Source organism: Acomys russatus, chromosome 16, assembly GCF_903995435.1.
Source record: "Acomys russatus chromosome 16, mAcoRus1.1, whole genome shotgun sequence".
Lineage (NCBI taxonomy): Eukaryota > Metazoa > Chordata > Mammalia > Rodentia > Muridae > Acomys > Acomys russatus.
In genome coordinates this window covers 33,237,600-33,261,835 of record NC_067152.1, presented here as the reverse complement: position 1 = coordinate 33,261,835, position 24,236 = coordinate 33,237,600, and the positions used below count along the sequence as shown (strand labels likewise).

Here is a 24,236-nt window from a genome sequence, read left to right as displayed (position 1 = left end):
TGGGACTAAAGGCGTGTGCCACCCTCTCTGCTTTGGATTTCTCCTTTTTTTTTTTTTTTTTCAAGACAGGGTTTCTCTGTGTAGCCTTGAGCCTTGGGCATTTCTTTTTTAGTCAAAGGAGTTGTAAACTCTGATAATCTGAAAGAAGCATCCCACCACTGCCAAAACAATAGGAAAAATAAATGCTTACAGGACTAGGCATCTCTGGAGAATTGGGGTAAGAGCGATTAGGCATTTAGAAACAGTCGTCTACAGGTTGATTTTTTTTTTTTTTTCTCCCCCTCTGACATGGTGTGGTAGGACTTCCTAGAGTCACCTTAGATCTTTTTAAAATCTGTTTGTTTATACCAGGGCATTTTCTAAACTAATCCTTCAGTTTCTACCGGGAGGCGTGGCCTTGAGGGCCACGAGCATTGGCACGTAGTCTAGGCTCCACCTACTGGAAGGTTGTTCGGCCGCTCCCCTTCTGGCCGCCAGGGGTCGCAGTTCTGCTGGAGCTGATTTTCCTCCTTTGGCGAGGACCCACCCTCTTTGTGCCCTTGGCTCTCGCGAGAGAAAGCGCAAAGGCTGCTGGGAGGCGTGCTAGGGTCGCAGGCCAGCCCAAGATGGCAACGCTGGAAGAGGAGTTCACGCTGTCTACTGGAGTCTTGGGCGCCGGGCCTGAAGGATTCCTAGGTGTAGAGCAGAGTGACAAAGCAGACCAGTTCCTAGTGACAGACGGCGGCAGGACCGTCGTCCTCTACAAGGTGAGGTCTGCGGGGGAGGGGGGGGCGGCCGGCTGGTCCGAAGCCGGGAGCGGGAGGCTTGAGTTTCTCACAGCTTGGGAAGGAAAGCCGGGGGCGGGCGTGACAGAGCCCGGCGGCCACCGCGGTGCGACGCCGAATGAGATTCGGAAGGTGTTTTCCTGTGGGAACCGGCAGGTGACCGAGTGGCAGGCGGCACTGTCTTGTGCACGTGGGGCACGCCGAGCACCTGTGCCTCCGCATCTTCTCTCCCAGAAATTCAAGGGGCTCTCTGTCACCTTGCGGCGCGTTTGCCCAAGGGTCGAGCGGAGACTCAGTTTCAAAGGATGACACTGACAGGTTGAAAATATGTGTTATCGACTTTATCATCCTCCGCCCCTTAATTTTGGGGGCGTGGGGTGGGAGGGATGAAGAGGCAGAGGCTTTCTTTCTTTCTTTCTTTCTTTTTTTCTTTTCTTTCCTCTCTCTGTGTAGCCTTGGCTGTCCTGGACACGCTTTGTAGACCAGGCTGGCCTCAAACTCACAGCGATCCGCCTGCCTCTGCCTCCCGAGGGCTGCGATTACAGGTGTGCGCCACCGCGCCCGGCCAAAGCAGGTTTAAAAATTCTGAACAGTTTGTTGTTGCTGTTGTTATTGTTATTTTGGTTTTGGTTTTTTGAGACAGGGTTTCTCTGTGTAGCCCTGACTCTCCTGGCTCTGTAGATTGAACTCAGAGAAATCCGATGGGATTAAAGGCATGTGCCACCACCAGCCAGCGCTGAACAGTTTCTTGTGACATTAAAACGTTACCCGTCTGCTTTCGCGTTTTGGGGACAAGCTGCCAACAATTCCCTATACTGTTGTTTAGACTTCCCTTCAGACTGTTCATCTTTGGGGCAGTTTGGCTGTTTCTGCATAGGACTTAGGTGGACTGGATCCAGTTACACCAACCTGATTTTCCACCTCTGTTCCACAGCTGATAAATTCATCTTTAAAGGCATCATTGTGTTTATAAGCCATTTCTTGAATTAATTTGCTTACTGTTTTGGAGATTTTTATTTTGTTTTTGAAAACAGGCTGGTTTTGAGTTTACAATTCTCCTACCTCAGCCTCCCCAGTGCTGAGACTTCGAGTTTGAGCCATCACACCTACTTATTGTGAGGGGGGTTTTTGTTTTTTGTTTGAGACAGGGATTCTCTGTGTAATAGCCCTGACTGTCCTGGAACTCTCTCTGTAGACCAAGCTGGCTCAAACTCAGAGATCCGCCTGCCTCTGCCTCCCAAGTCCTGGGATTAAATTAAAGGCTTGCTCCACCACACCTGGCTATTGTGAGGGTTTTTTAAGATATCATATTTACCATTATAACTTTCAAAGTTACATATAGTCAAGTGTTAAGTATATTTATATTATTGTACAGACATCACCATAATCTGTCTCCAAAACTCTTCAACTTACAAAACTGAAAATCTGTACTAGTTCTGAGGGCTGGTGAGATGGCTCAGCTGCTAACAGCACTTGCCACCAAGTCTGATGACCCGAATTCAGTTCCCCAGATCTGCGTAGTAGAACGAATAGAACTGACTCCTGAAACCTGTTCTTTAGGCTCACACACGCACAAATAAATACATACATATACTTAAAAATAAATAATAACTCTCCACTCTGGAGTTTGAAGTCAGTCTAGACTACACAGAAAGACCATGTCCAACAAAGAAGAAATCATAACTATTCTTCCCCAGCCCCTGGTAACCGTCATTCTCCATCAGTCATTATGTCAAGTTAGGTACTTCATAAAGTTAGATCATGCTCAGTGTTGTTATTTAAGGGCTTCCCTTTTTGTCTGTTACATCTAATTTCTGGAAATGTCTAAAGCTGAATACTTAAGTCGTGTATTCTTTTTTTGTTTGTTTGTTTGTTTTTCAAGACAGGGTTTCTCTGTGTAGCTTTGGCCATCTGGACTCACTTTGTAGACCAGGCTGGCCTCGAACTCACAGCGATCCGCCTGCCTCTGCCTCCCGAGTGCTGGGATTAAAAAGTTGTGTATTCTTTCTCCAGGTTTCTGACCAGAAACCCTTGGGCAGCTGGTCGGTGAAACAAGGCCAGTGTATAACGTGTCCAGCTGTGTGCAACTTTCAGACGGGAGAGTATATTGTGGTACATGACCATAAGGTAAAGCTGAAAACATTAATGTGTGTGACATAAGACATGTTGCATGTATTGATTGTTGGCATGTAGATAGGCAATACAGTCCTGTTTAACATGTGTGCTCTGATTTAAGGTTTTGAGAATATGGAATAATGAAGATGTAACCCTGGATAAAGTATTTAAAGCTACAGTAAGTCTTTGGATTTTCTCACATACTTAATTGTTGGTGAAATGAAATAACTCACAATCTCACGTTTGTTACATATCTTTTTGTTGTTTTTTGAGACAGGGTCTCTCTTTGTAGCCTTGGCTGTCCTGGACTCACTTGTAGACCAGGCTGGCCTCGACATCACAAAGATCCACCTGCCTCTGCCTCCCGAGTGCTGGTATTATAAAGGCGTGCGCCACCACACCTGGCTCATTTGTTACGTATCACCTCTGGGCAAATGAGCTCCTGGTTGTAGTCAGTTTCCCCTTCTAGCTGTTTTCTTATATCTCATGATAACCATCTCAGCTCATATGTTCATAGGTTAGAAGATGAAGGGGCTGGAGAGATGACTCAGAGGTTAAGAGCACTGACTATTCTTCCAGAGGTCCTGAGTTCAATTCCCAGCAACCACATGGTGGCTCACAACCATCTATAGTGAGATCTGGTTCCCTCTTCTAGTGTACAGGCACACATTCAGGCAGGTACTGTATACATAATAAATTAATCTTTTAAAAAAGAAGATGATGATGATGCAGGCTTTATTATCCCACAAACACTGGTGATTTAATTTTTTTTTTTTTTTTTTTTTTTGGTTTTTCGAGACAGGGTTTCTCTGTGTAGCCTTGGCCATCCTGGACTCACTTTGTAGACCAGGCTGGCCTCGAACTCACAGCGATCCGCCTGCCTCTGCCTCCCAAGTGCTGGGATTAAAGGCGTGCGCCACCACGCCCGGCTCTATAAATGTTCTTAAAAATATAAAAATCAAGGGCTGGAGAGATGGCTCAGCGGTTAAGAGCACTGACTGCTCTTCCAGAGGTCCTGAGTTCAATCCCCAGCAGCCACATGGTGGCTCACAACCATGTATGATGTGATCCTATGCCCTTTTCTGGCCTGTAGGTGCACATGCAGAGAGAGCGTTGTATATATAATAAATAAATAAATATTTTAAAATATATATATATATATAAATCAGCCAGGCGTGGTGTTGCACGCCTTGAATCCCAGCACTCGGGAGGCAGAGGCAGGCGGATCGCTGTGAGTTCGAGGCCAGCCTAGTCTACAAAGCAAGTCCAGGACAGCCAAGGCTACACAGAGAAACCCTGTCTCGAAAAACAAACAAACAAACAAACAAACAAATAAATAACAGCCGTGTAGTAATGGCACATGCCTTTAATCCCAGCACTTGGGAGGCAGAGGCAGGCTAATCACTGTGAGTTTGAGGTCAGCCTGGTCTACAAAGCAAGTCTAGGAAAGTCAAGACTACACAGAGAAACCCTGCCTCGAAAAACAAAACATACATATGTACGTATGTACGTACGTACATAAATACATACATACATAGAGTTTTTTGAGGGGTATTGTTTTGTTTTGATTTTTTGAGACAGGGTTTCTCTGTAGTCTTGGCTGTGTGTGTGTGTGTGTGTGTGTGTGTGTGTGTGTGTGTGTGTGTGTGTGTGTTCTACTACTGACCTAAAGAGGTAAAACGAGCCTCTTAAATGAGACTAATTTCAAATGTTCCAGCTCTAACCATGCATGATGATGCATGCTTTTTGTTTTGTCTTTTTGGTTTTTTGAGATAAGAGTTTCTCTGTGTAGCCTTGGCTGTTCTGGAACTTGCTTTGTAGACCAGGTTAGCCTCAAACTCACAGCAATCCGCCTGCCTCTGCCTCCCGAGTGCTGAGATTAAACAGATCTCAGACCTGGTGTGATCACACATGCTGGTAATGTCTGCTACTTGGAGGCTAAAGCAGAATTATGAGACCAAGGGCAGCCTAGACAGCACAGCTAAGCAGCTATAAATGTCTGTATTGTGTTGTCTGTCTGTTCTTTTAGAGTAAAACTTAAAATACGTGGAACATTTTTTCCAGCTGTCAGCTGAGGTCCATAGGATCCATTCAGTACAAAGGACAGAACCATTGGTACTGTTCAGCAGAGGTGCTGCTCGTGGGCTAGAGGCCTTGCTTACCGAGCCTCAGCAGAACATTGAAGCTGTCATACCTGATGAGGAGGTAATCAAGTAAGTTCCAATACACACTTATGATTTTTTAAAATTTTTATTTGGTTTTGTGTGCATTTATGTCTGTGCCCTAGGAGGCCAGATGAGGGTGCAGATCCCTTGGAACTGGAGATATAGACAGTTATAACCTGCCATATGGGTGCTGGGAATAGAACCCAGGTCCTCTGAAAGAGCAGCCAGGGCTCTTAACAGCTGAACCATCTCTCTAGCTTCTCAATTATGAATTTTTGCCAGTAGAAAGTTGGCTACGAATTACTTTACTACATTCGTTCCTGCATTTAAAAGTATTTTTGCTTAGAAACATAAAGGGCTGTGATAGAATTCAGTGACCTAGCCCTGCCTAGCAGGTCTCAAACCTAGAGTTAATCCCTGGAATCCGGGGGGGGGGGTGCAGTGGGGGACACAACACCACTCTAATTAAATTCCACTTACCACTGGGTGTAGTACTGGAGAGACAGAGGCAGTCAGATCTCTGCGTTTGAGGGCAGTCTGGTCTGTATAACAAGTTCTAGGCAGGCAAGGGCTATATATTAATACCTTGATTTTAAAAAACAAAACAAACAAAAAAACTACACAGAGAAATCCTGCCCGGGGGGCGGGGGTGAGGGGGTGGCGGAAGGGGACCACCCACTTATGAGACACTGAGCAAAATTTCCAAGACTGTGAGCCTGTGGAATAATAAATGATGAGGAAATGGCCATAGTTCTAGTCACATGTCAGAGACCTGGACAGTCAGCTCTTTGTGAGTGAAATGGATAATGCTGGAAGTCTATCCTCTTTGCTCCTGCCATATAGCCAAGTGCCAAGCCACAGCCCTTTCCCCTGAAGAAAAACATTCCTTGGTAGTAAGGTGATTGATGGTAGTGCTTTAAGGCCGCTGCTTTCCCAGGCTCTGGAATAGTGCTGGGTAAATAGCGTGCTCACATGGTGGTAGGACTGTCATGACTTCGTCTCTCCCGTCCTCATTACTTCATCACGCTCCCTGTTCATTTTTCTTGTGGTCTCTTCAGCTCTACCTAGTGGAAACTAAATTCCTAACAGCATAGACTTGTGCTGAGTCAGGGAGCATGTGGACAGCTTGATCTTAGACTGACCATGGATGCCTCTGAGGGGTGAGCGGCGACCTTGTGTTCTAGTCACTATTTTGCCACAGACTGACAGTGCTGCCCTAGTTGCTAGAAGGCAGGTAACAGTCTAACGTTTCCCCAAGAGCGCTGGTTCCCAAAGTCCTTAAAGGACTACCGACTCCTCACCCCCAACCTCACAGTTTTCATTATGGTCTGGGAAGTTTAACAGCCTGTGAGCCAGTGGCTGCAGTTACTGAAGTAGGAGTTCCCTGCTGTCCTGCCTCCAAACGTAATAGTTATTTCAGCTTAATAGATAAATAACATTTCTCAACTGACTTTATGTTTTCTAATTTTTCTTTCTTTTTTAAAGGTGGTCAGAGGTTTTCATGTTATTTAAACAACCCGTCTTAATTTTTATTACTGAAAATGTAAGTGACATCTTCAATTTCTGGTCTTTTTTTCAGTCACCTGTGTTATTTTCAAAACAAAAATGTGATTTTGTTTCTCTTAGAAGGTTTTTTCTTTGTAAACATTAAATTGCTAGTTCTATGCCTAAATTGAACCATTCTATGCCTATTGAACTATTTTTTGTTTGTTTGTTTGTTTGTTTGTTTTCAAGACAAAGTTTCTCTGTGTTTGAACTATTTTTCCATGCCTAAATTGAACTTTTTTTTTTTTTAGAATTATTATGTATAGTGTTCTGCCTGCATGTTTGCCTGTGCACCAGAAGAGGGCGCCAGATCACATTACAGATGTTTGTGAGCCACTATGTGGTTGCTGGGAATTGAACTCAGGATCTCTGGAAGAGCAGATACTGTGCTCTTAACCTCTGAGCCATCTCTTCAGTCCCAAACTTTTTTTGTTTTGTTTTGTTTTTGAGACAGGGTTTTTCTGTATGTAGCCTTTCCTGTCCTGGGCTTGCTTTGTAGACCAGGCTGGCCTCAAACTCACAGAGATCTACCTGTCTCTGCCTTCCGAGTGCTGGGATTAAAGGTATGCGCCACCACTGACCGTCCTCCAAACTTTTTTTTAAAACCAGACTTAATTTACTTTATTTTTATGGTATAGGAACTTCATGTGGTAGCCACAGCTGGAGCCTCTATCTTCTACATGTAAACTCAAGTGTGGATTTTCATAAGATGGTCAAAGATTGCCCAGTATGGGGCCTTGGTGAACACAGTCTCTTTCCAGGGCTGTGGGATCAGGTAGCTTATCAGTCTTGGAGATGCCATCAAAGATGATAGTGGTAACAGCCCCTTGCTGATGCTTGGACAGTGGGGCTTGCAAATCTTGTTTCCCATCAGCCCTTCCCACACAGGAAAAATGGAAAGTTTGGCCAGGGCCCTGGGCCTTCAGATGGCAGTAGTTACCTCTTTAGACTGCTTAACACCAAGATTCACGTGACCGTTGTCGTCCCCAATAGCAACATAAGCCTTGAGCCAGGTCTGCTGGCATCCCTACTCTGCTTCTGTCGTGGTGCGATTTTTAGAGCCTCATTCTTTAGGGATGCTCCAGGAAGTCAGTAACTCAGATTCCTGGATGGCAAGGAAAACAGGCAGATCCTCAGGCACTTGATCTTCATGTCCTTGACCAGGTGGTCCAACTTGGTCACAGGGGTCTGTTGCTTGTCTTTGCCATATTTCCACAAGCCACCATAGCCTGCGACGGCTGCTGAGCCGGGGGTCCCCAGGTCCTCTGCTACCCAGCGGTACCCATCGTGATATTTCCTTAAGGACAAAATTAAGCCAACATTGTAAATTTAACTGAAGCCATGCCTATAATTACAACATTCCATAATCCCAAACACTTGGGAGAATGGCGCAGGAAGATGAAGAGATTACGGTCAGCTTGTGCTACATAGCGAGACCGTGTCTCAAAAGACAAAGGAGGAACCAAGTGGCACACACCTGTAATCCCAGCACTGGGGAGGCAGAGGCAGGGCACTATGGCTTCAAGGCTAGCCTGGTCTACAAAGCCAAGGCTACACAGAGAAACCCTGCCTCAAAAAGCAAACAAATAAATAAATAGAATAAAACATGTACTGGCTGAGGAAGGCGATGCATGATGCACTTGTTTTAAAGGACAAGGGTGGGGATATAGCAGCAGCACAGCTCCTGCTTCCCAAGCTTCTCTGCCGTCCTTAGTAGCCTGGAACTTGTTGCAAGCAGTTTTTAAGTATTTGTTGAAGTCATTAGAACGGAGCAATAACTTCTAATTTTAATGTTTAACTAAAGTTAGTTAAAGTCCAATATTTATAAAATATTTTTTTTTGTTTTGCAGCATGAGAATTATTTTGCTTACGTACAGTTGTGCAAATCACACACCTTAAGCAAATACACACTCTTACTTGGAAAACAAGAAAACACTGTTAAACCAAATTTTACTGCACGTTTGGATGGGAAATTCATCTCCCTGGTGTCGCTAAGTAAGTTTTCTTTAATGTCACAGTTGGTAATAGGAGGTTGTTAGAGGGTTGTACTTGATGTAGATTCCTAAGCTTCTGCAGTTTTCCTCCATGGCCATCATAGGAATTTTTTGTTAAGTTTACCATAAACAACGACAAATAATACAATACCTTTTTTTTTGTTTTGTTTTTAAAGTCACAAACTGGCCATTGCGATACATGCCTATAATCCCAGCACTTAGGAGGCAGGGGCATGCAGATCTCTGAGTTTGAGACCAGCCTCGTCTACAAAGCAAGTCCAGGACAGCCAGGGTTCTGTTACACAAAGAAACCCTGCCTCAGGGAAAAAAAAAAAGTTACACGTAGCTAAGGATGACCATTCTGATCCTCCTGCCTCTGCCTTCCAGGTGCTGAGACTACAGTGTGTTCAGCCGTGCCTGGTTTTATGTGTGCTAGGGACCAAACAGTAGGCAAGCATTTTTACCAATTGAGTTACACCTCCAATGTTTCCCCTACACTTACACACAATGCTCTGGCATTATGTAGTGTGTACTCTTCTGTGTTTGTGCCTTGGCTTCCATTTTGAGGCCAGAGAACAACTTGCAGTTCTCTCCCTCCACTGTGTGGGCGTCAGTGATCATGCTCAGGCTGTCGTGTTTGGTGCCTGTACCTTGCAGGCCATTTTACTGACCCCATTTATAAAAATTTTAATATATCTGTTGAGAGATAGCCTAGAGTGATACAATTGTTCAGCGTTACAGTTGTGTTATTTATGGATTTATAGTCTTAGAAACACCCTAATACCTTTAACTACAGTAAATACAAACTGTCCTTTTCCCATTAATAAACAACAAATACTTTCTCCCAACAGGCTCTGATGGGTGTATATATGAAACCTTGATACCAATGTATTCAAGTGACACAGAAAAAAATCAGAGGTTAGGTAGAGCACTGATGCTCAAGGCAGTTGTGTCTGGTGGTGCTCGAAATGGTCTGGCCCTCACCTTCCTGGATCAAGACCACATAGCCGTCCTGGGACCTCCACTTCCAGCTTCTAAGGGTAATGAGATCACCTAACAGTCAAAGTTAGCGTTCAGCCTCTCGTCTCTGTCATCTCTCCTTGTTTTCAGCAGAATCCCCCTGTGTCGCCCAGGCTGGCCTTGATCCCAAGATCCTCCTACCCCAGCTCCCCAAGCGCTAGGGCGACAGGTGTGTGCCCCATGCCAGTGCCACTTCCACCTCATGGACTCCATCTGTTTATGTCTTCCTTATTGGGGCCTTTACTGTGCCCTCAGCCCTTTCCCTCCTTGGTTAAATTATTCTTTTAAATGTTAATATAAACATTTCCTTTTCAGAGCTTCCCTTTATCGGCTGTAGAAACTTAGCTGGTTTTATGTGTTGGGGTTTTTTGGTTTTTTGTTTTGTTTTGTTTTGTTTTGGTTTTTGTTGTTGTTTTGTTTTCAAGATGGAGTTTCTCTGTGTAGCCTTGGCTGTCCTGGACTCAGACCAGGCTGGCCTCGAACTCACAGAGGTCCACCTACCTCTGCCTCCCAAGGGCTGGGGTTAAAGGTGTGCGCCACCACCACCCGGCCTATGTGTTGCTTTTATGCCTGCAACTTTTCTAAGTTTTACTATTTGTGCTATTAGTGCATGCCTCTCTGTGTGTGTTCATGTGAGCATGCATGCCTGCATGTGTGTTGGCTTTGGTCTTGGGGTAATACGGATTTACTAGAGGGTTAGGACTTATTTCTTCTATATTCTAAAAGGGTCTGGTGCTGATTTTATGACTATTGGAATTCAGTGCTGAGGTCATCTGGTTCTGGTCCTGGGCTCTTCTTTTTTATTTTCTTTTATTATATTTATTTATTATGTATACCTGCACTCCATAAGAGGGCATCAGATAACATTATAGATGGTTGTGAGCCACTATGTGGTTGCTAGGAATTAAACTTAGGACCTTTGGAAGAGCAGGCGGTGCTTTTAACCTCTGAGCCATCTCTCCAACTCAGGGCTCTTCTTTCTTGATTGTCTGCCATTTTAATTTTCCCTTGGAGCTTGTCCACTCTACTTCCTACTTATCTTGTGTCTCATTTGTTTGAATTCCTCTGGCAGTTTACTCATTTTGCTTTTTTTTTTTTTTTTTTTAAGATTTATTTATTACATATACAGTGTTCTGCCTGCATATACACCTGCACATCAGAAGAGGGCACCAGATCTCATGATAGATGGTTATGAGCCACCATGTGGTTGCTGGGAATTGAACTCAGGACCTCTGCAAGAGCAGAGGGTGCTTTTAACCTCTGAGCCATATCTCTAGCCCCATCTTGCTTTTTATTTATTTATTTATTTTGGGGGGTTTTTGTTTTGTTTTGTTTTTTTGAGACAGAGTTTCTCTGTGTAGCCATATTTGTAGATATTTAGGTCTGTTTCTGAACTTTTTGTAACTTACATTATAGATTGCCTCTCCATATGGAACATAAAGTTTCAAACATTGCAGACATCAAAAGAGCTGCCACAAGGAACCAGTGGGCAAGTATGTTCGGGTTTTTCCTTACTTTGTTTGTTATGGGTTTTTGTTTTGTTCAGGTTTGGGTTGTTGGTTGAGGTAAGGTGTTGCTATGTAGCCCTGGGTGGCCTCACATTTGCAGTTCTCCTGCCGTAGCCTCCTGAGTGCCAGAGCTTTAGGTGTATACCTTCCTGCTGCTGGTTGCTTAAGTTTCTGTTAACTGTCCTCTGAAGAAAACTAGAAGTAGCATTGACTTATTTTTTATTTTTTGGTTTTTTGAGACAGAGTTTCTCTATATAATAGCCCTGGCTCTCCTGGATCACTTTGTAGACCAGGCTGTCCTCGAACTCAGAGACCAGCCTGCCTCTGCCTTCCAAATGCTGGATTAAAAACATGCACCACCACACCTGGGTATAATTTACTTTTTACCAAAGAGATTACATTGGTTGAGTTTTTGTTTTAACAGCTTATTCTTTTCTTTCTTTCTTTCTTTCTTTTTTTTTTTTTTTTTTTTTTTTTTTTTTGACAAGGTTTGTCTATTTAGCTCTGGATGTTTTGGAACTTGATCTGTAAACCAGGCTGGCATCTGCCTCTGCCTCTAGAGTGCTGGGATTAAAAGTGGGCAACAACACTGCCCATCTCTGTATGACTTTCAAAGTACTACATTTTAGATCAGAGTAGAACAATTCGTTTGTTTTTAGCTCTTCTTTTGTTTGAGCATTTTATTTGATTTTTTTTTTAATTTATCTAATTTTATTTTATATGCATTGGTGTGAGGGTGTCAGATCACCTGAAACTGGAGTTATAGACAGTTGTGAGCTACCATGTGCTTGGAATTGAACCTAGGTCCTTTGGAAGAGCAGACAGTGCTCTTAACCACTGAGCCATCTCTCCATTCCTGAGCATTTTATTTTCTGTGTATTAAACCTATTAACTATTTCTAATAAATTAGCCTTTATATAGTAAATATTACCATGAAATTACTTAAAGAATTAAATATTTTCAGGGCAATTGTGACACACACCTTTAATCCCAGCACTCTAGAGGCATAGGCCAGCAGATCTCTTGAGTTGCAGGCCAGCCCTGATCTGCCTGTGCCTTCCAGGATGGCCAGAGCTGCATAGTGAAACCCAGTCTTGTTCTGAGATAGCTCATGAAGTGTTGCTGTTACATGGTAACGCTGAGTTAAAGAGGCAGCCTGTATGCCCATCAGTGGCTGAATACAATGTGATACGTGTTACATAATGGAACTTAAGTCATAAGGAAGAATAAAATGTCATTTATAGGAAAAGTAGGTGAAATTTTTTAAAAATTGGAGTTTTATTTCATTGCTGAAACGAGACTTAAATTTGTATAAGGCATGAGAGTGGAACAGGGATGAGGAAAGAAGCTGAGCAACAGGAGGGAGTGGGTGGGGCAGTAAACGAGGGTCAAGGGCAGGCGATTGTGTGTGAAATAAAATGAAAGGCATCATTTGATGCAATGAATGCATGCTAATTGGTTACTGGCTTTTGTAGAGTCGGACCTCAGAAAAATGTGTGCTGCTTTTTCCAGCTCTGGTATCATGGGGAAATACTATTTATGCTACATGGAAAGTGTCTAACTGTGATTCCGTACAAGTGTGAAGTGTCATCTCTAGCCAGCGCTCTTGGAAAGCTCAAGCCTACTCAAGAGTCAGGTAGGATTTTGATTTTGTCAACTCAGACCATTTTATTAGTACCCGATTTCTTTTTTTTCCTTTGGGTTTTTCTAGATAGGCTTTCCCTGTGTAGCCTTTACTATCCTAGCACTTACTCTGGTTTCTATCTCAGAGATCTACCTGCTTCTGCCTAGCTAGTGCTGAAATTAAAGGAGTGTACCACCATTGCCTAGTTTGAAAACTCTCATAAATTGTGCATAATTAGTTTTATTTTGCTCTTGAATTTGATGCTGTTAGGTCAAATAGTCCAGTAATTTGTTTTGTGTTTCCTTAGGCACTCATTCCATGCCCCATTTTGTAAACTGGGAAACGTGTTCAGGATATGAACTTGGGTCCTGCAGTGCAGAGCAGTCAAAAACTGTAAGTTCATTAGCTGAATGAGAAATGTTAGTGTGAATGTTCAAAAAAAAAAAAAAAAATAGGAAAAGGCTTTATTAGCTTAAAATATCTGTGTGCCTCTTACATCTTCATCTCAGTAATAGGACTTCAGCATTGTGACATTGTAGTTTTTATCCAAAGTGATACTTGGCAAAACTAGCTGTTTTTTTTTTTTTTTTAATATTATTTGTTTTATGTTTAAGGACCCAGTTATGCATGTACTCTACCAGCGGATGTGAGAAAAAAGTCAGGTCCCCTGGAACTAGAGTTATAGGTGGTTTTGAACTGCCGTGTGGGTGCTGGGAACCAGACTCAGGTCCTCTGCAAGTGCAGCAAATGTTCTCGGTGATAATACTGGACGATCTCTCCAGCCCTAGTGTGTTTTAATATTTAAGGGTGTGTGTGGTATTAACTAAGTCCCAGGTAGGAAAAGAGGCCAATTTGCAATTACCAGTAATTCCCTCCTGGGTATAGAGGTTTTAGTTTAAGTTTAAAACAAAAACAAAAGCCTAAAACTAAAGCTGGATGCCTCTAATTCCGGTGATTAGGAGGCCAAGTAGGGAGGATTGCAAGTTTGAGGCCAGCCTGGACTATGTAATAGGTTCCAGACCAGCCTAAGTTTAAAAAAAAAACAAAAACTGTACAAAGGGAGTCCAGGACAGCGAAGGCTACACAGAGAAACTCTGTCTCAGAAAACAAACAAATAAACAAACAAAAAAACCCACCACACTTTAATGTATTTAATTTCAAAGTTGTAATAAAAGTACTTTATGCCAGGCAAGAATGGCTCATGCCTTTAATCCCAGTACTCGAGAGGTCTATGAGTTCAAAACTAGCCTGGTCTACAAAGTGGGTCTAGGACAGCCAAGGCTCTTACACAGAAAAACCAAATAAATAAAACATTTTATTTATAATAAAGCTTGTTTTTAAGAATATGTGATTGGGGCTGGAGAGATGGCTCAGAGGTTAAAAGCACTGGCTGCTCTTCAAAAGGTCTTAAGTTCAATTCCCAGCAACCACATGGTGACTCACAATCATCTATAATGTGATCCTATGCTCTCTTCTGGCATGCAGGTGTACATACATGCAGGCAGGCACAACACTGTATAAATAATAAATAAATAAAATTTTTTAAAAAAGAGTACTGGCTGCTCTTATAAAGGAGCAGAGTTTGTTCCTGGCATCAACATGGCAGCTCAAAACCATCTATAACTCCAGTTCAGGGGATCTAACTCCCTCTCCTGGCCTCCATGGGACCAGGCACTTAACATACTACACATGCATACATGTAGACAACAATGAACACTAGCTGAGCATGATGGCACATGACTCTAATCCCAGGACTCAGACGGCAAAGGCAGGTAGATATTTTTTAGTTTGAGGCAAGCCTGGTCTGTGCAAGTTTCAGACCATATAGAGAGATTCTGTATCCAAAAAAAAAAAAAAAAAAAAAAAAAAAAAAAAAAAAAAAACCAAAAAAAACCCAAAAAACTAATTACCTTTTTTATTTTTTAATTTTTTAATTTTTTAGATTTATTTATTATTTATATAATATTCTGTCCGCATGTGTGCCTGCCGGCCACAAGAAGACACTGGATCTCATTACACACGGTCATGAGCCACCCTGTGGTTGCTAGGAATTGAACTCAAGGGACCTTTGGAAGAGCAGACAGTGCTCTTAACGTCTGAGCCATCTCTCCAGCCCTTTTTATATTTTCTTAAAAATATGAAGCCAGGCATGGTGGCGCACACCTTTAATCCCTGTACTCAGGAGGCAGAGGCTGGCGGATGGATCACTATGAGTTCAAGGTCAGCCTGGTCTACAAATCCAAGACAGCCAAGGTTACACAGAGAAACCCTGTCTCAAAAAACAAATAATAACAACAAAAAAAGAATATGATCATACCTAGTATGCTTGTTTGTTTTGTAGTCTTCTAAATTTTAGATAGGTCTTTTGCATTATTTTGAAAACCTAATCAATCAATTTACTTACAGCCAAGGAGAAAAAAAATTGAAACAAATTTACAACCAGAAGTTCCAGGATTCAAGCAACTTTTATTAATAATAAAGGTAATTTTGGTTGGTTGATTGGTTTTTTTGTTTTTCAAGGCAGGGTTTCTCTGGGTAGCCTTCACTATCCTAGAACTCACTGTGTAGGGTAATAAAGATAAATTTAAAAAAAAGAAAACTGGGGGTTGGGCATGGTGGCGCACACCTTTAATCCCAGGACTTGGGAGGCAGAGGTGGGTGAATCTCTGTGAGTTCAAGGCCAGCCTGGTCTACAAAGTAAGTCCAAGACAGCCAAGGCTACACAGAGAGACCCTGTCTCAAAAAACAAAAAACAAAAAAAAAAAAAAAAAGAAAGAAAGAAAATTGGAAATGGGGCTCTTGAGATGGGTCAGTGGGTAAAGGCACTTTTCTCACGGGACCCAAACAAAGGTGGGATGAAGAACCCTATCCAGTTATTTTGTGCGTATGAACGCGCACCACCAGAATGTCTAGGAAGTTAAGCTACTAAACAGGTCCTGGGAATTGAACCCAGTTTCCCTGCAAGAGCAGCAAGTACTCTTAACTGCTGAGCCATCTCTCCAGCCCCATTCTACATGTCGTAAGGTTTAACGTTAGCTATGGTCAACATTTGTATTGTGTATTTTCAACCACCTTAGTTGACTCTACTATCTGACGAATTAGTGATCTGGCGCTGCCCTCCTGTATCTCATACTCTGCACCATGTTTGTAATGTAGACTCTGAGTATCTGGGTTTATAAACCCTTGTATTTTTCCTCTTTTGCAGACTGTGTCTATGTGTGTGTGTTCTCGTGTGTAATTTAATGTCATCTTGCTTTAGTGGGTTGCATGGATATTACATCTTTTGACAAAATGTGCTGATAGACTTATTTTTAGTTCAGAATGACATTTCTTAATGTACCAAACTAAATTTCATTAATTCTACTCTTTCAGAAAGATTCGGAAAAACACATTGAAGTAGAACTACGAAAATTCTTGGCTAAGTCAACACCTGACTTTCATACTGTAATTGGGGATATAGTGGCGGGGCTTCTGGGAAGATGCAAAGCAGAACAATCATTTTATCCCCGGAACTGTCTGATGCAGCTCATCCAAACACACGTGCTTTCCTACAGGTAGATACGTGTCTCACACTTGATAGTCAGCATTTTTAACCTTGTTTTTTTATACTTGTGGATTTTTTGTTTCTGTTTTTGTTTTTTTTTTTTCCCCCTATGTAAAAATGTTCACGAGGAGGTGCTCAGTGAGTAAATATCAGGGCTGGAGTGTGGCCTCCCAGAACCTAGTAGCAGTATAGTGGGGTATGACAGCCCACCTGCAGTCCGAGGCGTGAGGGGTAAAGAAAGAAGTAGCAAGAGTTTCGTCTCCACCACACACACACACACACACAACCAGAAAGGTTGTCATCTAGGTGTGCTTGTAGTCTAGTTCCCTATCCTGTGCCTGTGGTGACATGGGCTTCAACACATAGACCTCACCTCCTCAGCCTCACGCAGTGGGCGTGTGAACCCCTTTGTAGGAACTCAGCCCTGCCACACATTGCTGGCCTCTTTGGCCTCAGACCGTTATTGCCTGGATAAGGTGCGGCTTGGATGACAGCTCGATCAGCTCCTTGGTGCTGGTGCTAGGCAGTTGCATTTGAGGAGCAGGGATCTTCTTCGGCTTAGATTCCCTTTAAATGAGCCTGTGTATTCACTAGGTAGAGCCTCAGAGGGATGGAGTTTGCCCTTGGGACAGCTTTCTTATTGTCAAGTGTAATAAAAGGTTTCTGGTTAATGACATTGATTTCTTTAATAGTTACAGATGGCTTCTCAGTATCAAACTAGATGATTTTTGTTTGTTTTTTGTTTTTGGAGACAGGGTTTTTCTGTGTAGCTCTGGTGGCCCTAAACTGAACTGACACAGCTCCCTGAGTCCTAGGGTTGCAGGCGTCCGTGCACCACCACACCCAGCACTAAATGATCTCCTTTTACATTTCCTCTAGGAAACAAACGAGTCAACTATTGCCCAGTTGAGCTTCATGTATGTTCTAAGGAAGTGGACAGAAGGAGGCCAGGTTCTTGGTCAGAATACCACACAAATGGCCCATAGCTCAGTTCCTAAGAGTCTCTTGTTCCGCTGTGCCCATCTCTCTCAGCATTGCTGTTTTTAGGTTCCCACGCTTTCCCTTGAGCTGTTCACTGCATTTGAAACCCAAATACCAAACTCATTTACATTGTACCCTCAACCTAAGAGCCACATAGTCTACCCCAGCTGCTAGTAAAGAACCTTAAAGACACCAGGCGTGGTGGTGCACACCTTTAGTCCAAGCACGTAGGAGGCAGAAGCAGCGGGATCTCTGAGTTGGAGGCCAGCCTGGTCTACAAGTCCAGTTTCAGGACAGCCGGGGCTGTTAAACAGGGAAACCTTGTCTCAAAAAAAGAAAATAAGGGAGGAACTAAGGCAGCGGTGAGGCTGCATGCCTGTGATCTAACAGTCAGTAGGCCAAGGCAGCCTGAATCTCTTAGTGACCCCCTCTTTTTTTAAAAAGTGGCGCTAGAAAGCACTTGCTCTTTTTGCAAAGCACCTGGCTTTATTTTCCCGGCAGCTACTTGGCAGCTCACAAGTACCAGGGAACCTAGTGCGCTCTTATAGACACTAGGCACACATGTGGTACACAGGCGTACATACATGTGGTACACAGGTACACATACAGGGAAGACATTTGTAGAGTAAATATTTTGTCTGAACTTTTTTTTTTTTTTGGTTTTTTGGGACAGGGTTTTTCTGTGTAGCCTTACTTGGCCTGGACTCACTTTGTAGACCAGGCCGACCTCGAACTCACAGCGATCCACTTGCCTCTGCCTCCCGAGTGCTGGGATTAAAGGTGTGTGCCACCATGCCTGGCTTTTTCTCAACTTTGTTTGTTTGTTTTTCGAAACAGGGTTTCTCTATGTAACAGCTCTGGCTGTCTTGGACCTTGTTTTGTTTTTTTTTTTTGGTTTTTTTTTTTTTTTTTTGTTTTTTCGAGACAGGGTTTCTCTGTGTAGCCTTGGCTATCGTGGACTCACTTTGTAGACCAGGCTGGCCTCGAACTCACAGCGATCCGCCTGCCTCTGCCTCCCGAGTGCTGGGATTAAAGGTGTGCGCCACCACGCCCGCTTAACTTTTTTTTTTAATGTATACATGTTTTGCCTACCTGTAGGCCAAAAGAGGGCACCAAATCACTATGGGTTGTTGCTAAAAATTGAACTCAGGACCTTTAGAAGAGCAGCCAGTGCTCTTAACCTCTGAGCCATCTCTCCAGCCCTTTATCAAGTTTTTTATTAATTGTCTTACTTTCCGGTCTCAGCTTGTGCCCTGGCTTGATGGAGATTGCCCTAGAGCACAGGGACGTGCAGATGTTACAGCTGTGTCTGCAGCAGTTCCCTGACATTCCTGAGTCTACCACCTGTGCTTGCTTAAAACTTTTCTTGAGGTAAGTTAGGGCTTGTGTTTTCATTCCCTTGGTGCCATTTAAATCCGTGACTTACTGACTTCTAAAATGTTGAATGCTTAGAAACTGAACTTTCAGAAGTTCAAATAGTGAAAAGAATTAACCTCTTGCTTTCAATTAACATCGTAGCATTGCTGATGACTGTCTCCGAGACATTACTATCAATGTGGAGTCAGTTTTTGATTATAGTGACGTCATACAAGATGGGGAAGAGGAAATGGAAGAGCAAACTGAAATTGCTCAAAATGGCTTCAGTCCCGAAGACAGTGGCTGCAGTAAAGACAGTCAGCAATTAAGCAAAAAGGCTGGAGATGCAACACAGGAGACCATCTCATTCCCTGTGACTTCATGTCCTGTGTCACCAAAACGAGCCACTCTGCTGTATCCTTCCAAATGGGTTCCATCGCACTGTGTCCATCAGGGACGTACTTACATGCTAAGCAGTAATGAAGATATGGTTGTTTTTTCCTGTTTTTCAGTATGTACTTGAAATGGATTCTATTCAATGCTGCGTTCTTTCTTTCTTTCTTTTTGTTTGTTTGTTTGTTTTGAGACAGGGTTTCTCTGTGTTAACCTTGGCTGACCTGGACTTTCTTTGTAGACCAGCCTGGCCTTGCACCAATGCTACTTTCAATTAATTTATTAAAACTGTCCTCTCTGACTGTGTGTGTTTGAGTGGATTACACTTATGCTTCTGTGCATACTTTATAAACTGTCTATTTCAGAGCTGCCTTTCCTAGCCATTTATATCTGTTTTCTTTGGAGCTTCTTTTATTGTTTCTTTTAGTTTAATTTTGTTCTGAGTTGTGGCTTATATAGCCAAGGACGGCATTGATATCCTCTTGTCTCTACTTCCTGAGTGCCAAGATAGCAGGTGTGTGCCACCATATTGTGCTTGGCCTATTTTTTTTTTTTTTTTTTTTTTTTTTTTTTTTTTTTTTTTAGTTTTTTGAGACAGGGTTTCTCTGTGTAGCCTTGGCTGTCCTGGACTCTCTTTGTAGAACAGACTGGCCTGGAACTCACAGAAATCCTCCTGCCTCTTGTCTCCTGAGTGATGGGATCACAGGCATGTATCACGCCCAGCTAAAAAGTATTGTTTACAAATAAGCAGTGTTCCTGATCTCTGACAATAGGAAAGTATTGGTGATAGACCCCTTCTAAACCAACGAAGGGACCACCGACTCACAGAAATATAGCCTTTCGTCTATCAAGGATTTTCCTTTAGTCCCTAGTAGAAATGCAGTCCTTCATTCAGCATATAGTGAGCCCTTCCTTCTGCCGCACTTGAAAGACATCCCTGCCAAGCACATCACAGTAAGTGTCCTGCACATCCTGTGCCTTGTATTTCTGGCTTAACTGCGCTGATTAGTTCTGAGCTGTTAGCAGGCCATCTAAACACTGCAGGATACTTCCATATGCAAAAGAGAGGTCCACACATAGTGAAGATTGCTCAGGAAACTAGGGTGATTTGGGGGTGATAGACTTGGTGTGTTCTTTCTGCCATACTTGGAAACCAGGTTAGACCAGTTACCATTGAAAAGACACTGAAAAGAACTGAGAAGAGAGAGGAGAAAGTCTTTGTTGCCTGTCGTTCACTGACCTGAGCTCCTTGTCCCCTGTCCTACCTAACTTAAGAAGCTTCTTGGTGGTAACAAGGACTGGTTTCTGTCACCAGAGACCTGTCACATTTGTTTGCTGGATAATTTAATCGAACAGCTTCATAAATTATTTTTTCTACTATCTCTTGGGTTTATTTGTAGAGAACATTTTTCTACCTGGTGGTAATTTATGCTCCTCTTTTTTTTTCCCTCACACAGCTATTTCTCCAGTATTTGTATTTCCTCTATCTGAAGTGTAGTGGCAATGCTACTATGACTCTTCCTGGAAAAAGCCCGCCAACTGTGAGCCAGGTCAGACACCTTTTTGCCTTTGTACAGAAACCTTGCATGCAGTGTCAACCTCAGAGTCCCATAGCTGATTTCTCCCTGCTGTCCCTTCCCTCCTGCTCACACTGTTGGGTTGGAGAGGGCTTCTGTTTAGTAGATGAATACCTAGAGCCATAGTTCGGGGCTATAAAAAATTCCAAAGTCATCATTGTAGTTGGAAGTTTCAATATCACAAAACTTTCAAAAAGTAAACTTTGGGACCAGCTGTGGTAGTACATGCCTTTGATCTTAATTTTTAAAAGTCAGGAGCAGATGGATCTCTATAAACTCAAGACAAGTCTGATCTTCATAATGAGGTCTCATGTGACACTTTGCCTCAAAAATAACTAACTAGCCGGGCGGTGGTGGTGCACGCCTTTAATCCCCAGCACTCAGGAGGCAGAGGCAGGCCTGGTCTACAAAGCAAGTCCAGGACAGCCAAGGCTACACAGAGAAACCCTGTCTACAAAAAAAAAAAAAAAAAAAAAAAACTAAATAAATAAACTTTGCACTTCTACTCCTCTGGGCCCACTTAGAGATAATCAACATTAAGGTTTTTTTTAGCTGGACAGGATGGCACACACCTTTAATCCCAACAGAAGCAGGTAGAAGCCACCCTGATCCACAGAGTGAGTTCGAATTAAAGCAGAGCTACACAGAGAAATCATGTTCTTTTTTTTTTTTTTTTTTTTTTTTTTTTTTTTTTAAGGTTTTTTGAGACAGAGTTTCTCTATGTAATAGTCCTGGCTGTCCTGGACTTGCTTTTGTAGACCAGGCTGGCCTTAAACTTACAGCGAGCCACCTGCCTCTGCCTCCCAAGTGCTGGGAATCTGGGGCTACAGAGTGAAATTCTGTCTCAGAAAAACAAAACACAATGTGAGTCCAGGACAGCCAAGGCTACACAGAGAAACTCTGTCTCAAGAAAGCAAAGCAAAACAAAATAATTTCTTTTTTTTGAGTTTGAGACAATGAAATACTTGAATTAGGGGCTGGAGAAATGGCTCAGAGGTTAAGAGCACTGACTGCTCTTCAGAGGTCTTGAGTTCAATTCCCAGCAACCACATGGTGCCTCACAACCATCTATAATGAGATCTGATGCCCTCCCCTGGGCTACAGGTGTATATTGCTGGCAGAGCACTGTATACATAATACGTATACATAATAATATACTGTATACATAATAATAAATAAATAAATCTTAAAAAAAAAAAGAAGAAGAAGAAGAAGGCGCCGGGCGTGGTGGCGCACGCCTTTAATCTCAGCACTCAGGAGGCAGAGGCAGGCGGATTGCTGTGAGTTCGAGGCCAGCCTGGTCTACAAAGTGAGTCTAGGATGGCCAAGGCTACACAGAGAAACCCTGTCTCGAAAAACCAAAAAAAAAAAAAAGACTTGAATTAATGGATTAATCTTTCTGCATCTCTCTGCAGATTATGGATTGGATATGCCTGCTTCTAGATGCTAATTTTACTGTTGTCTTAATGATCCCAGAAGCAAAAAGACTCTTGCTTAATCTTTACAATTTTGTGAAATCTCAGGTTTGTGGGTGTTTTTTTCCCCTTAGGTTTGTAGTTCTTTAATACTGCAGGTTAATAATTTAATTTGAGTGAGTCTGTGGGTGTGTGCCCCAGAGCATGAGTGTGTAGGTTGGAGCACACTTTTAGAGAATTGGTTCTCTCTTCACACCCTGCAAGTCCAAGGGGGAGCGGCTTATTTCTAGCAATGCCATTAACATATGTATAATCCATACAACTTATCTTTAAAGTTTGATGTGAAGATGTGGGAATTAGCTCATGGGAAAGGGACGATGCATACTTGGAACCCTTGATTCATTAGCCAGACAACAGAGATGTCTGCAGAGCGGTTGGTAGGCTTGGTAGGCTGAGGGCGTGCTAATGTGGGTATGTGACGTTACTGAGTCTGTCTTCCTCAGATCTCCATCTATTCCGAGCTCAACAAGATTGAAGTAAGTTTCCGGGAGCTGCAGAAATTAAACCAAGAGAAGAGCAGCAGAGGACTCTACTCCATTGAAGTGCTGGAGCTCTTTTGATGGCGGGGCTTTCCCTTCATGGACATTTATGGAGTTCTCCATCTTTTTGGTTTGGTTTTTTTGAGACGCTTCTCACTATGTAGCCCTGGCTGTCTTGGAGCTCACTATGTAGACCAGGCTTGCCTCAAACTCATGGAGATCCGCCTGCCTCTACCTTCCAGAATGCTGGGATTAAAGGTGTGTGCCACCACGCCTGGCTTGATGGAATCCTTTATATGAATCTGCTTCTTCATCCATGGAAAGAAGTTTGGTTTGTATCCATCAGTGTCTAGAGAGAAGTGTGAGGACCTGGACCATCGTGTGTCACCATTCCTCAGTGTGCTACAGGTTCCACACACATCCATAGAAGGAGGTTATGAACCTTTTTGAGCTGATTTTAAGTAAACTTATTTGCATACTGATAAAAGTCTAATTTCTTATGTATTTTAATAGTTTTTCTTTTAATAAAAGAAGCAAATTATCTCTAAGAGTGAATCATGGGGGAATGTGTTTCAGTCAGAAGCTGTTCCAACTCTGTATTGTGGAGCACTCGGGACTCCAAGCCAACATAGTGTGTGCTGCCTCCTGCCATCTCTCCCCTGTGCTCAGGGGATGAGAAAGTCCTTCTTCCAGTGAGAGGTCTCAGATGAACTGTGTGATAAGGATAATGGTAAAGCCAGGCATGGTGGCGCACACCTTTAATCCCAGCACTTGGGAGGCACAGGCAGGTGAATCGCTGTGAGTTCGAGGCCAGCCTGGTCTACAAAGTGAGTGCAGGATGGCCAAGGCTACACAGAGAAACCCTGTCTCATAAAAACCAAAAAAAAAAAAAAAAAAAAAAAAAAAAGGATAATGGTAAAAATCCATGTAAATTATAAAATCCTATTACTAAATAATGAAGATGTTAGCTGGGCGTGGTGGCGCACACCTTTGATCTCAGCACTTAGTGAGGCAGAGGCAGACAGATTTCTGTGAGTTCGAGGTCAGTCTGGTCTACAAAGGGAGTCCAGGACAGCCAGGGCTACATAAAGAAACCCTGTCTCAAATAATAATAATTAATAATGTCTATCCTTTTTAAAAAAAAAAAAAAAAATAGTTTTCCTGAGGCCAGTGAAGGTCACTGGATAAATATTGTTGGAAGTTTGTAAACCTGATTTGAGTTCCATCCCTGGCATCCATGTGAAGTGGGAGGGAGAGAGCCAGGGCCACACAGTTGTTCTTTGCCCTCCACTGCACAGGACCCACCACACCCAAGATAGAACACTGTACAGGGCGTGGCGGCACAGGCCTTTAATCCCAGAACTCAGGAGTAGAGGCAGCCTAATCTTTGCATATTCAAGATCAGCTTCATCTACATAGTGAGTTCCAGAACAGCAAGTGCTACAGGGTGCAGCGGTAGCACAACTGACTCCAGAGTGAGGCCTTGCTTCAAACCCTTCCCCCAAGAATAAATAAGTAAACAAAAGTTTTGGAAAATCTTTACAGGTTGATTGATAAGGGAAAAGTGTTTGCATAGTCTGGGCAGTTCAGTCCAGGTCTGATCTAAGAATCCTGTATATGGAATCTTGGTTGGTTGTCTTAGGAAAAAGCTTTTAAAGTAAACTTGAGTCACAGCTGTGGCAGAAATAGGTCCCCT

The 24,236-nt window shown here is 42.9% G+C and overlaps 1 protein-coding gene across 2 annotated transcripts; it reads left to right on the top strand.

Annotated features, from left to right (window-relative positions):
• Nucleotides 1–571: 571 nt before the first annotated feature.
• Nol11 (nucleolar protein 11) lies at nt 572–23,087 on the top strand. 2 transcript variants are annotated; one of them, XM_051158943.1, is made up of 18 exons: nt 572–746; nt 2,778–2,891; nt 3,001–3,057; nt 4,944–5,092; nt 6,530–6,587; nt 8,440–8,584; nt 9,435–9,623; nt 11,020–11,096; nt 12,624–12,747; nt 13,043–13,128; nt 15,142–15,216; nt 16,108–16,289; nt 18,506–18,631; nt 18,839–19,030; nt 19,885–19,963; nt 20,467–20,559; nt 22,002–22,109; nt 22,505–23,087. In XM_051158943.1, the coding sequence occupies exons 1-18, from the start codon at nt 606–608 to the stop codon at nt 22,619–22,621; spliced, it is 2,112 nt and encodes a 703-aa protein (XP_051014900.1). In that variant the 5' UTR covers nt 572–605; the 3' UTR covers nt 22,622–23,087. The 2 variants fall into 2 exon arrangements, with proteins under 2 accessions (XP_051014900.1, XP_051014899.1); XM_051158942.1 differs by having other exon boundaries at nt 18,779–19,030; nt 22,505–23,086.
• Nucleotides 23,088–24,236: the final 1,149 nt, after the last annotated feature.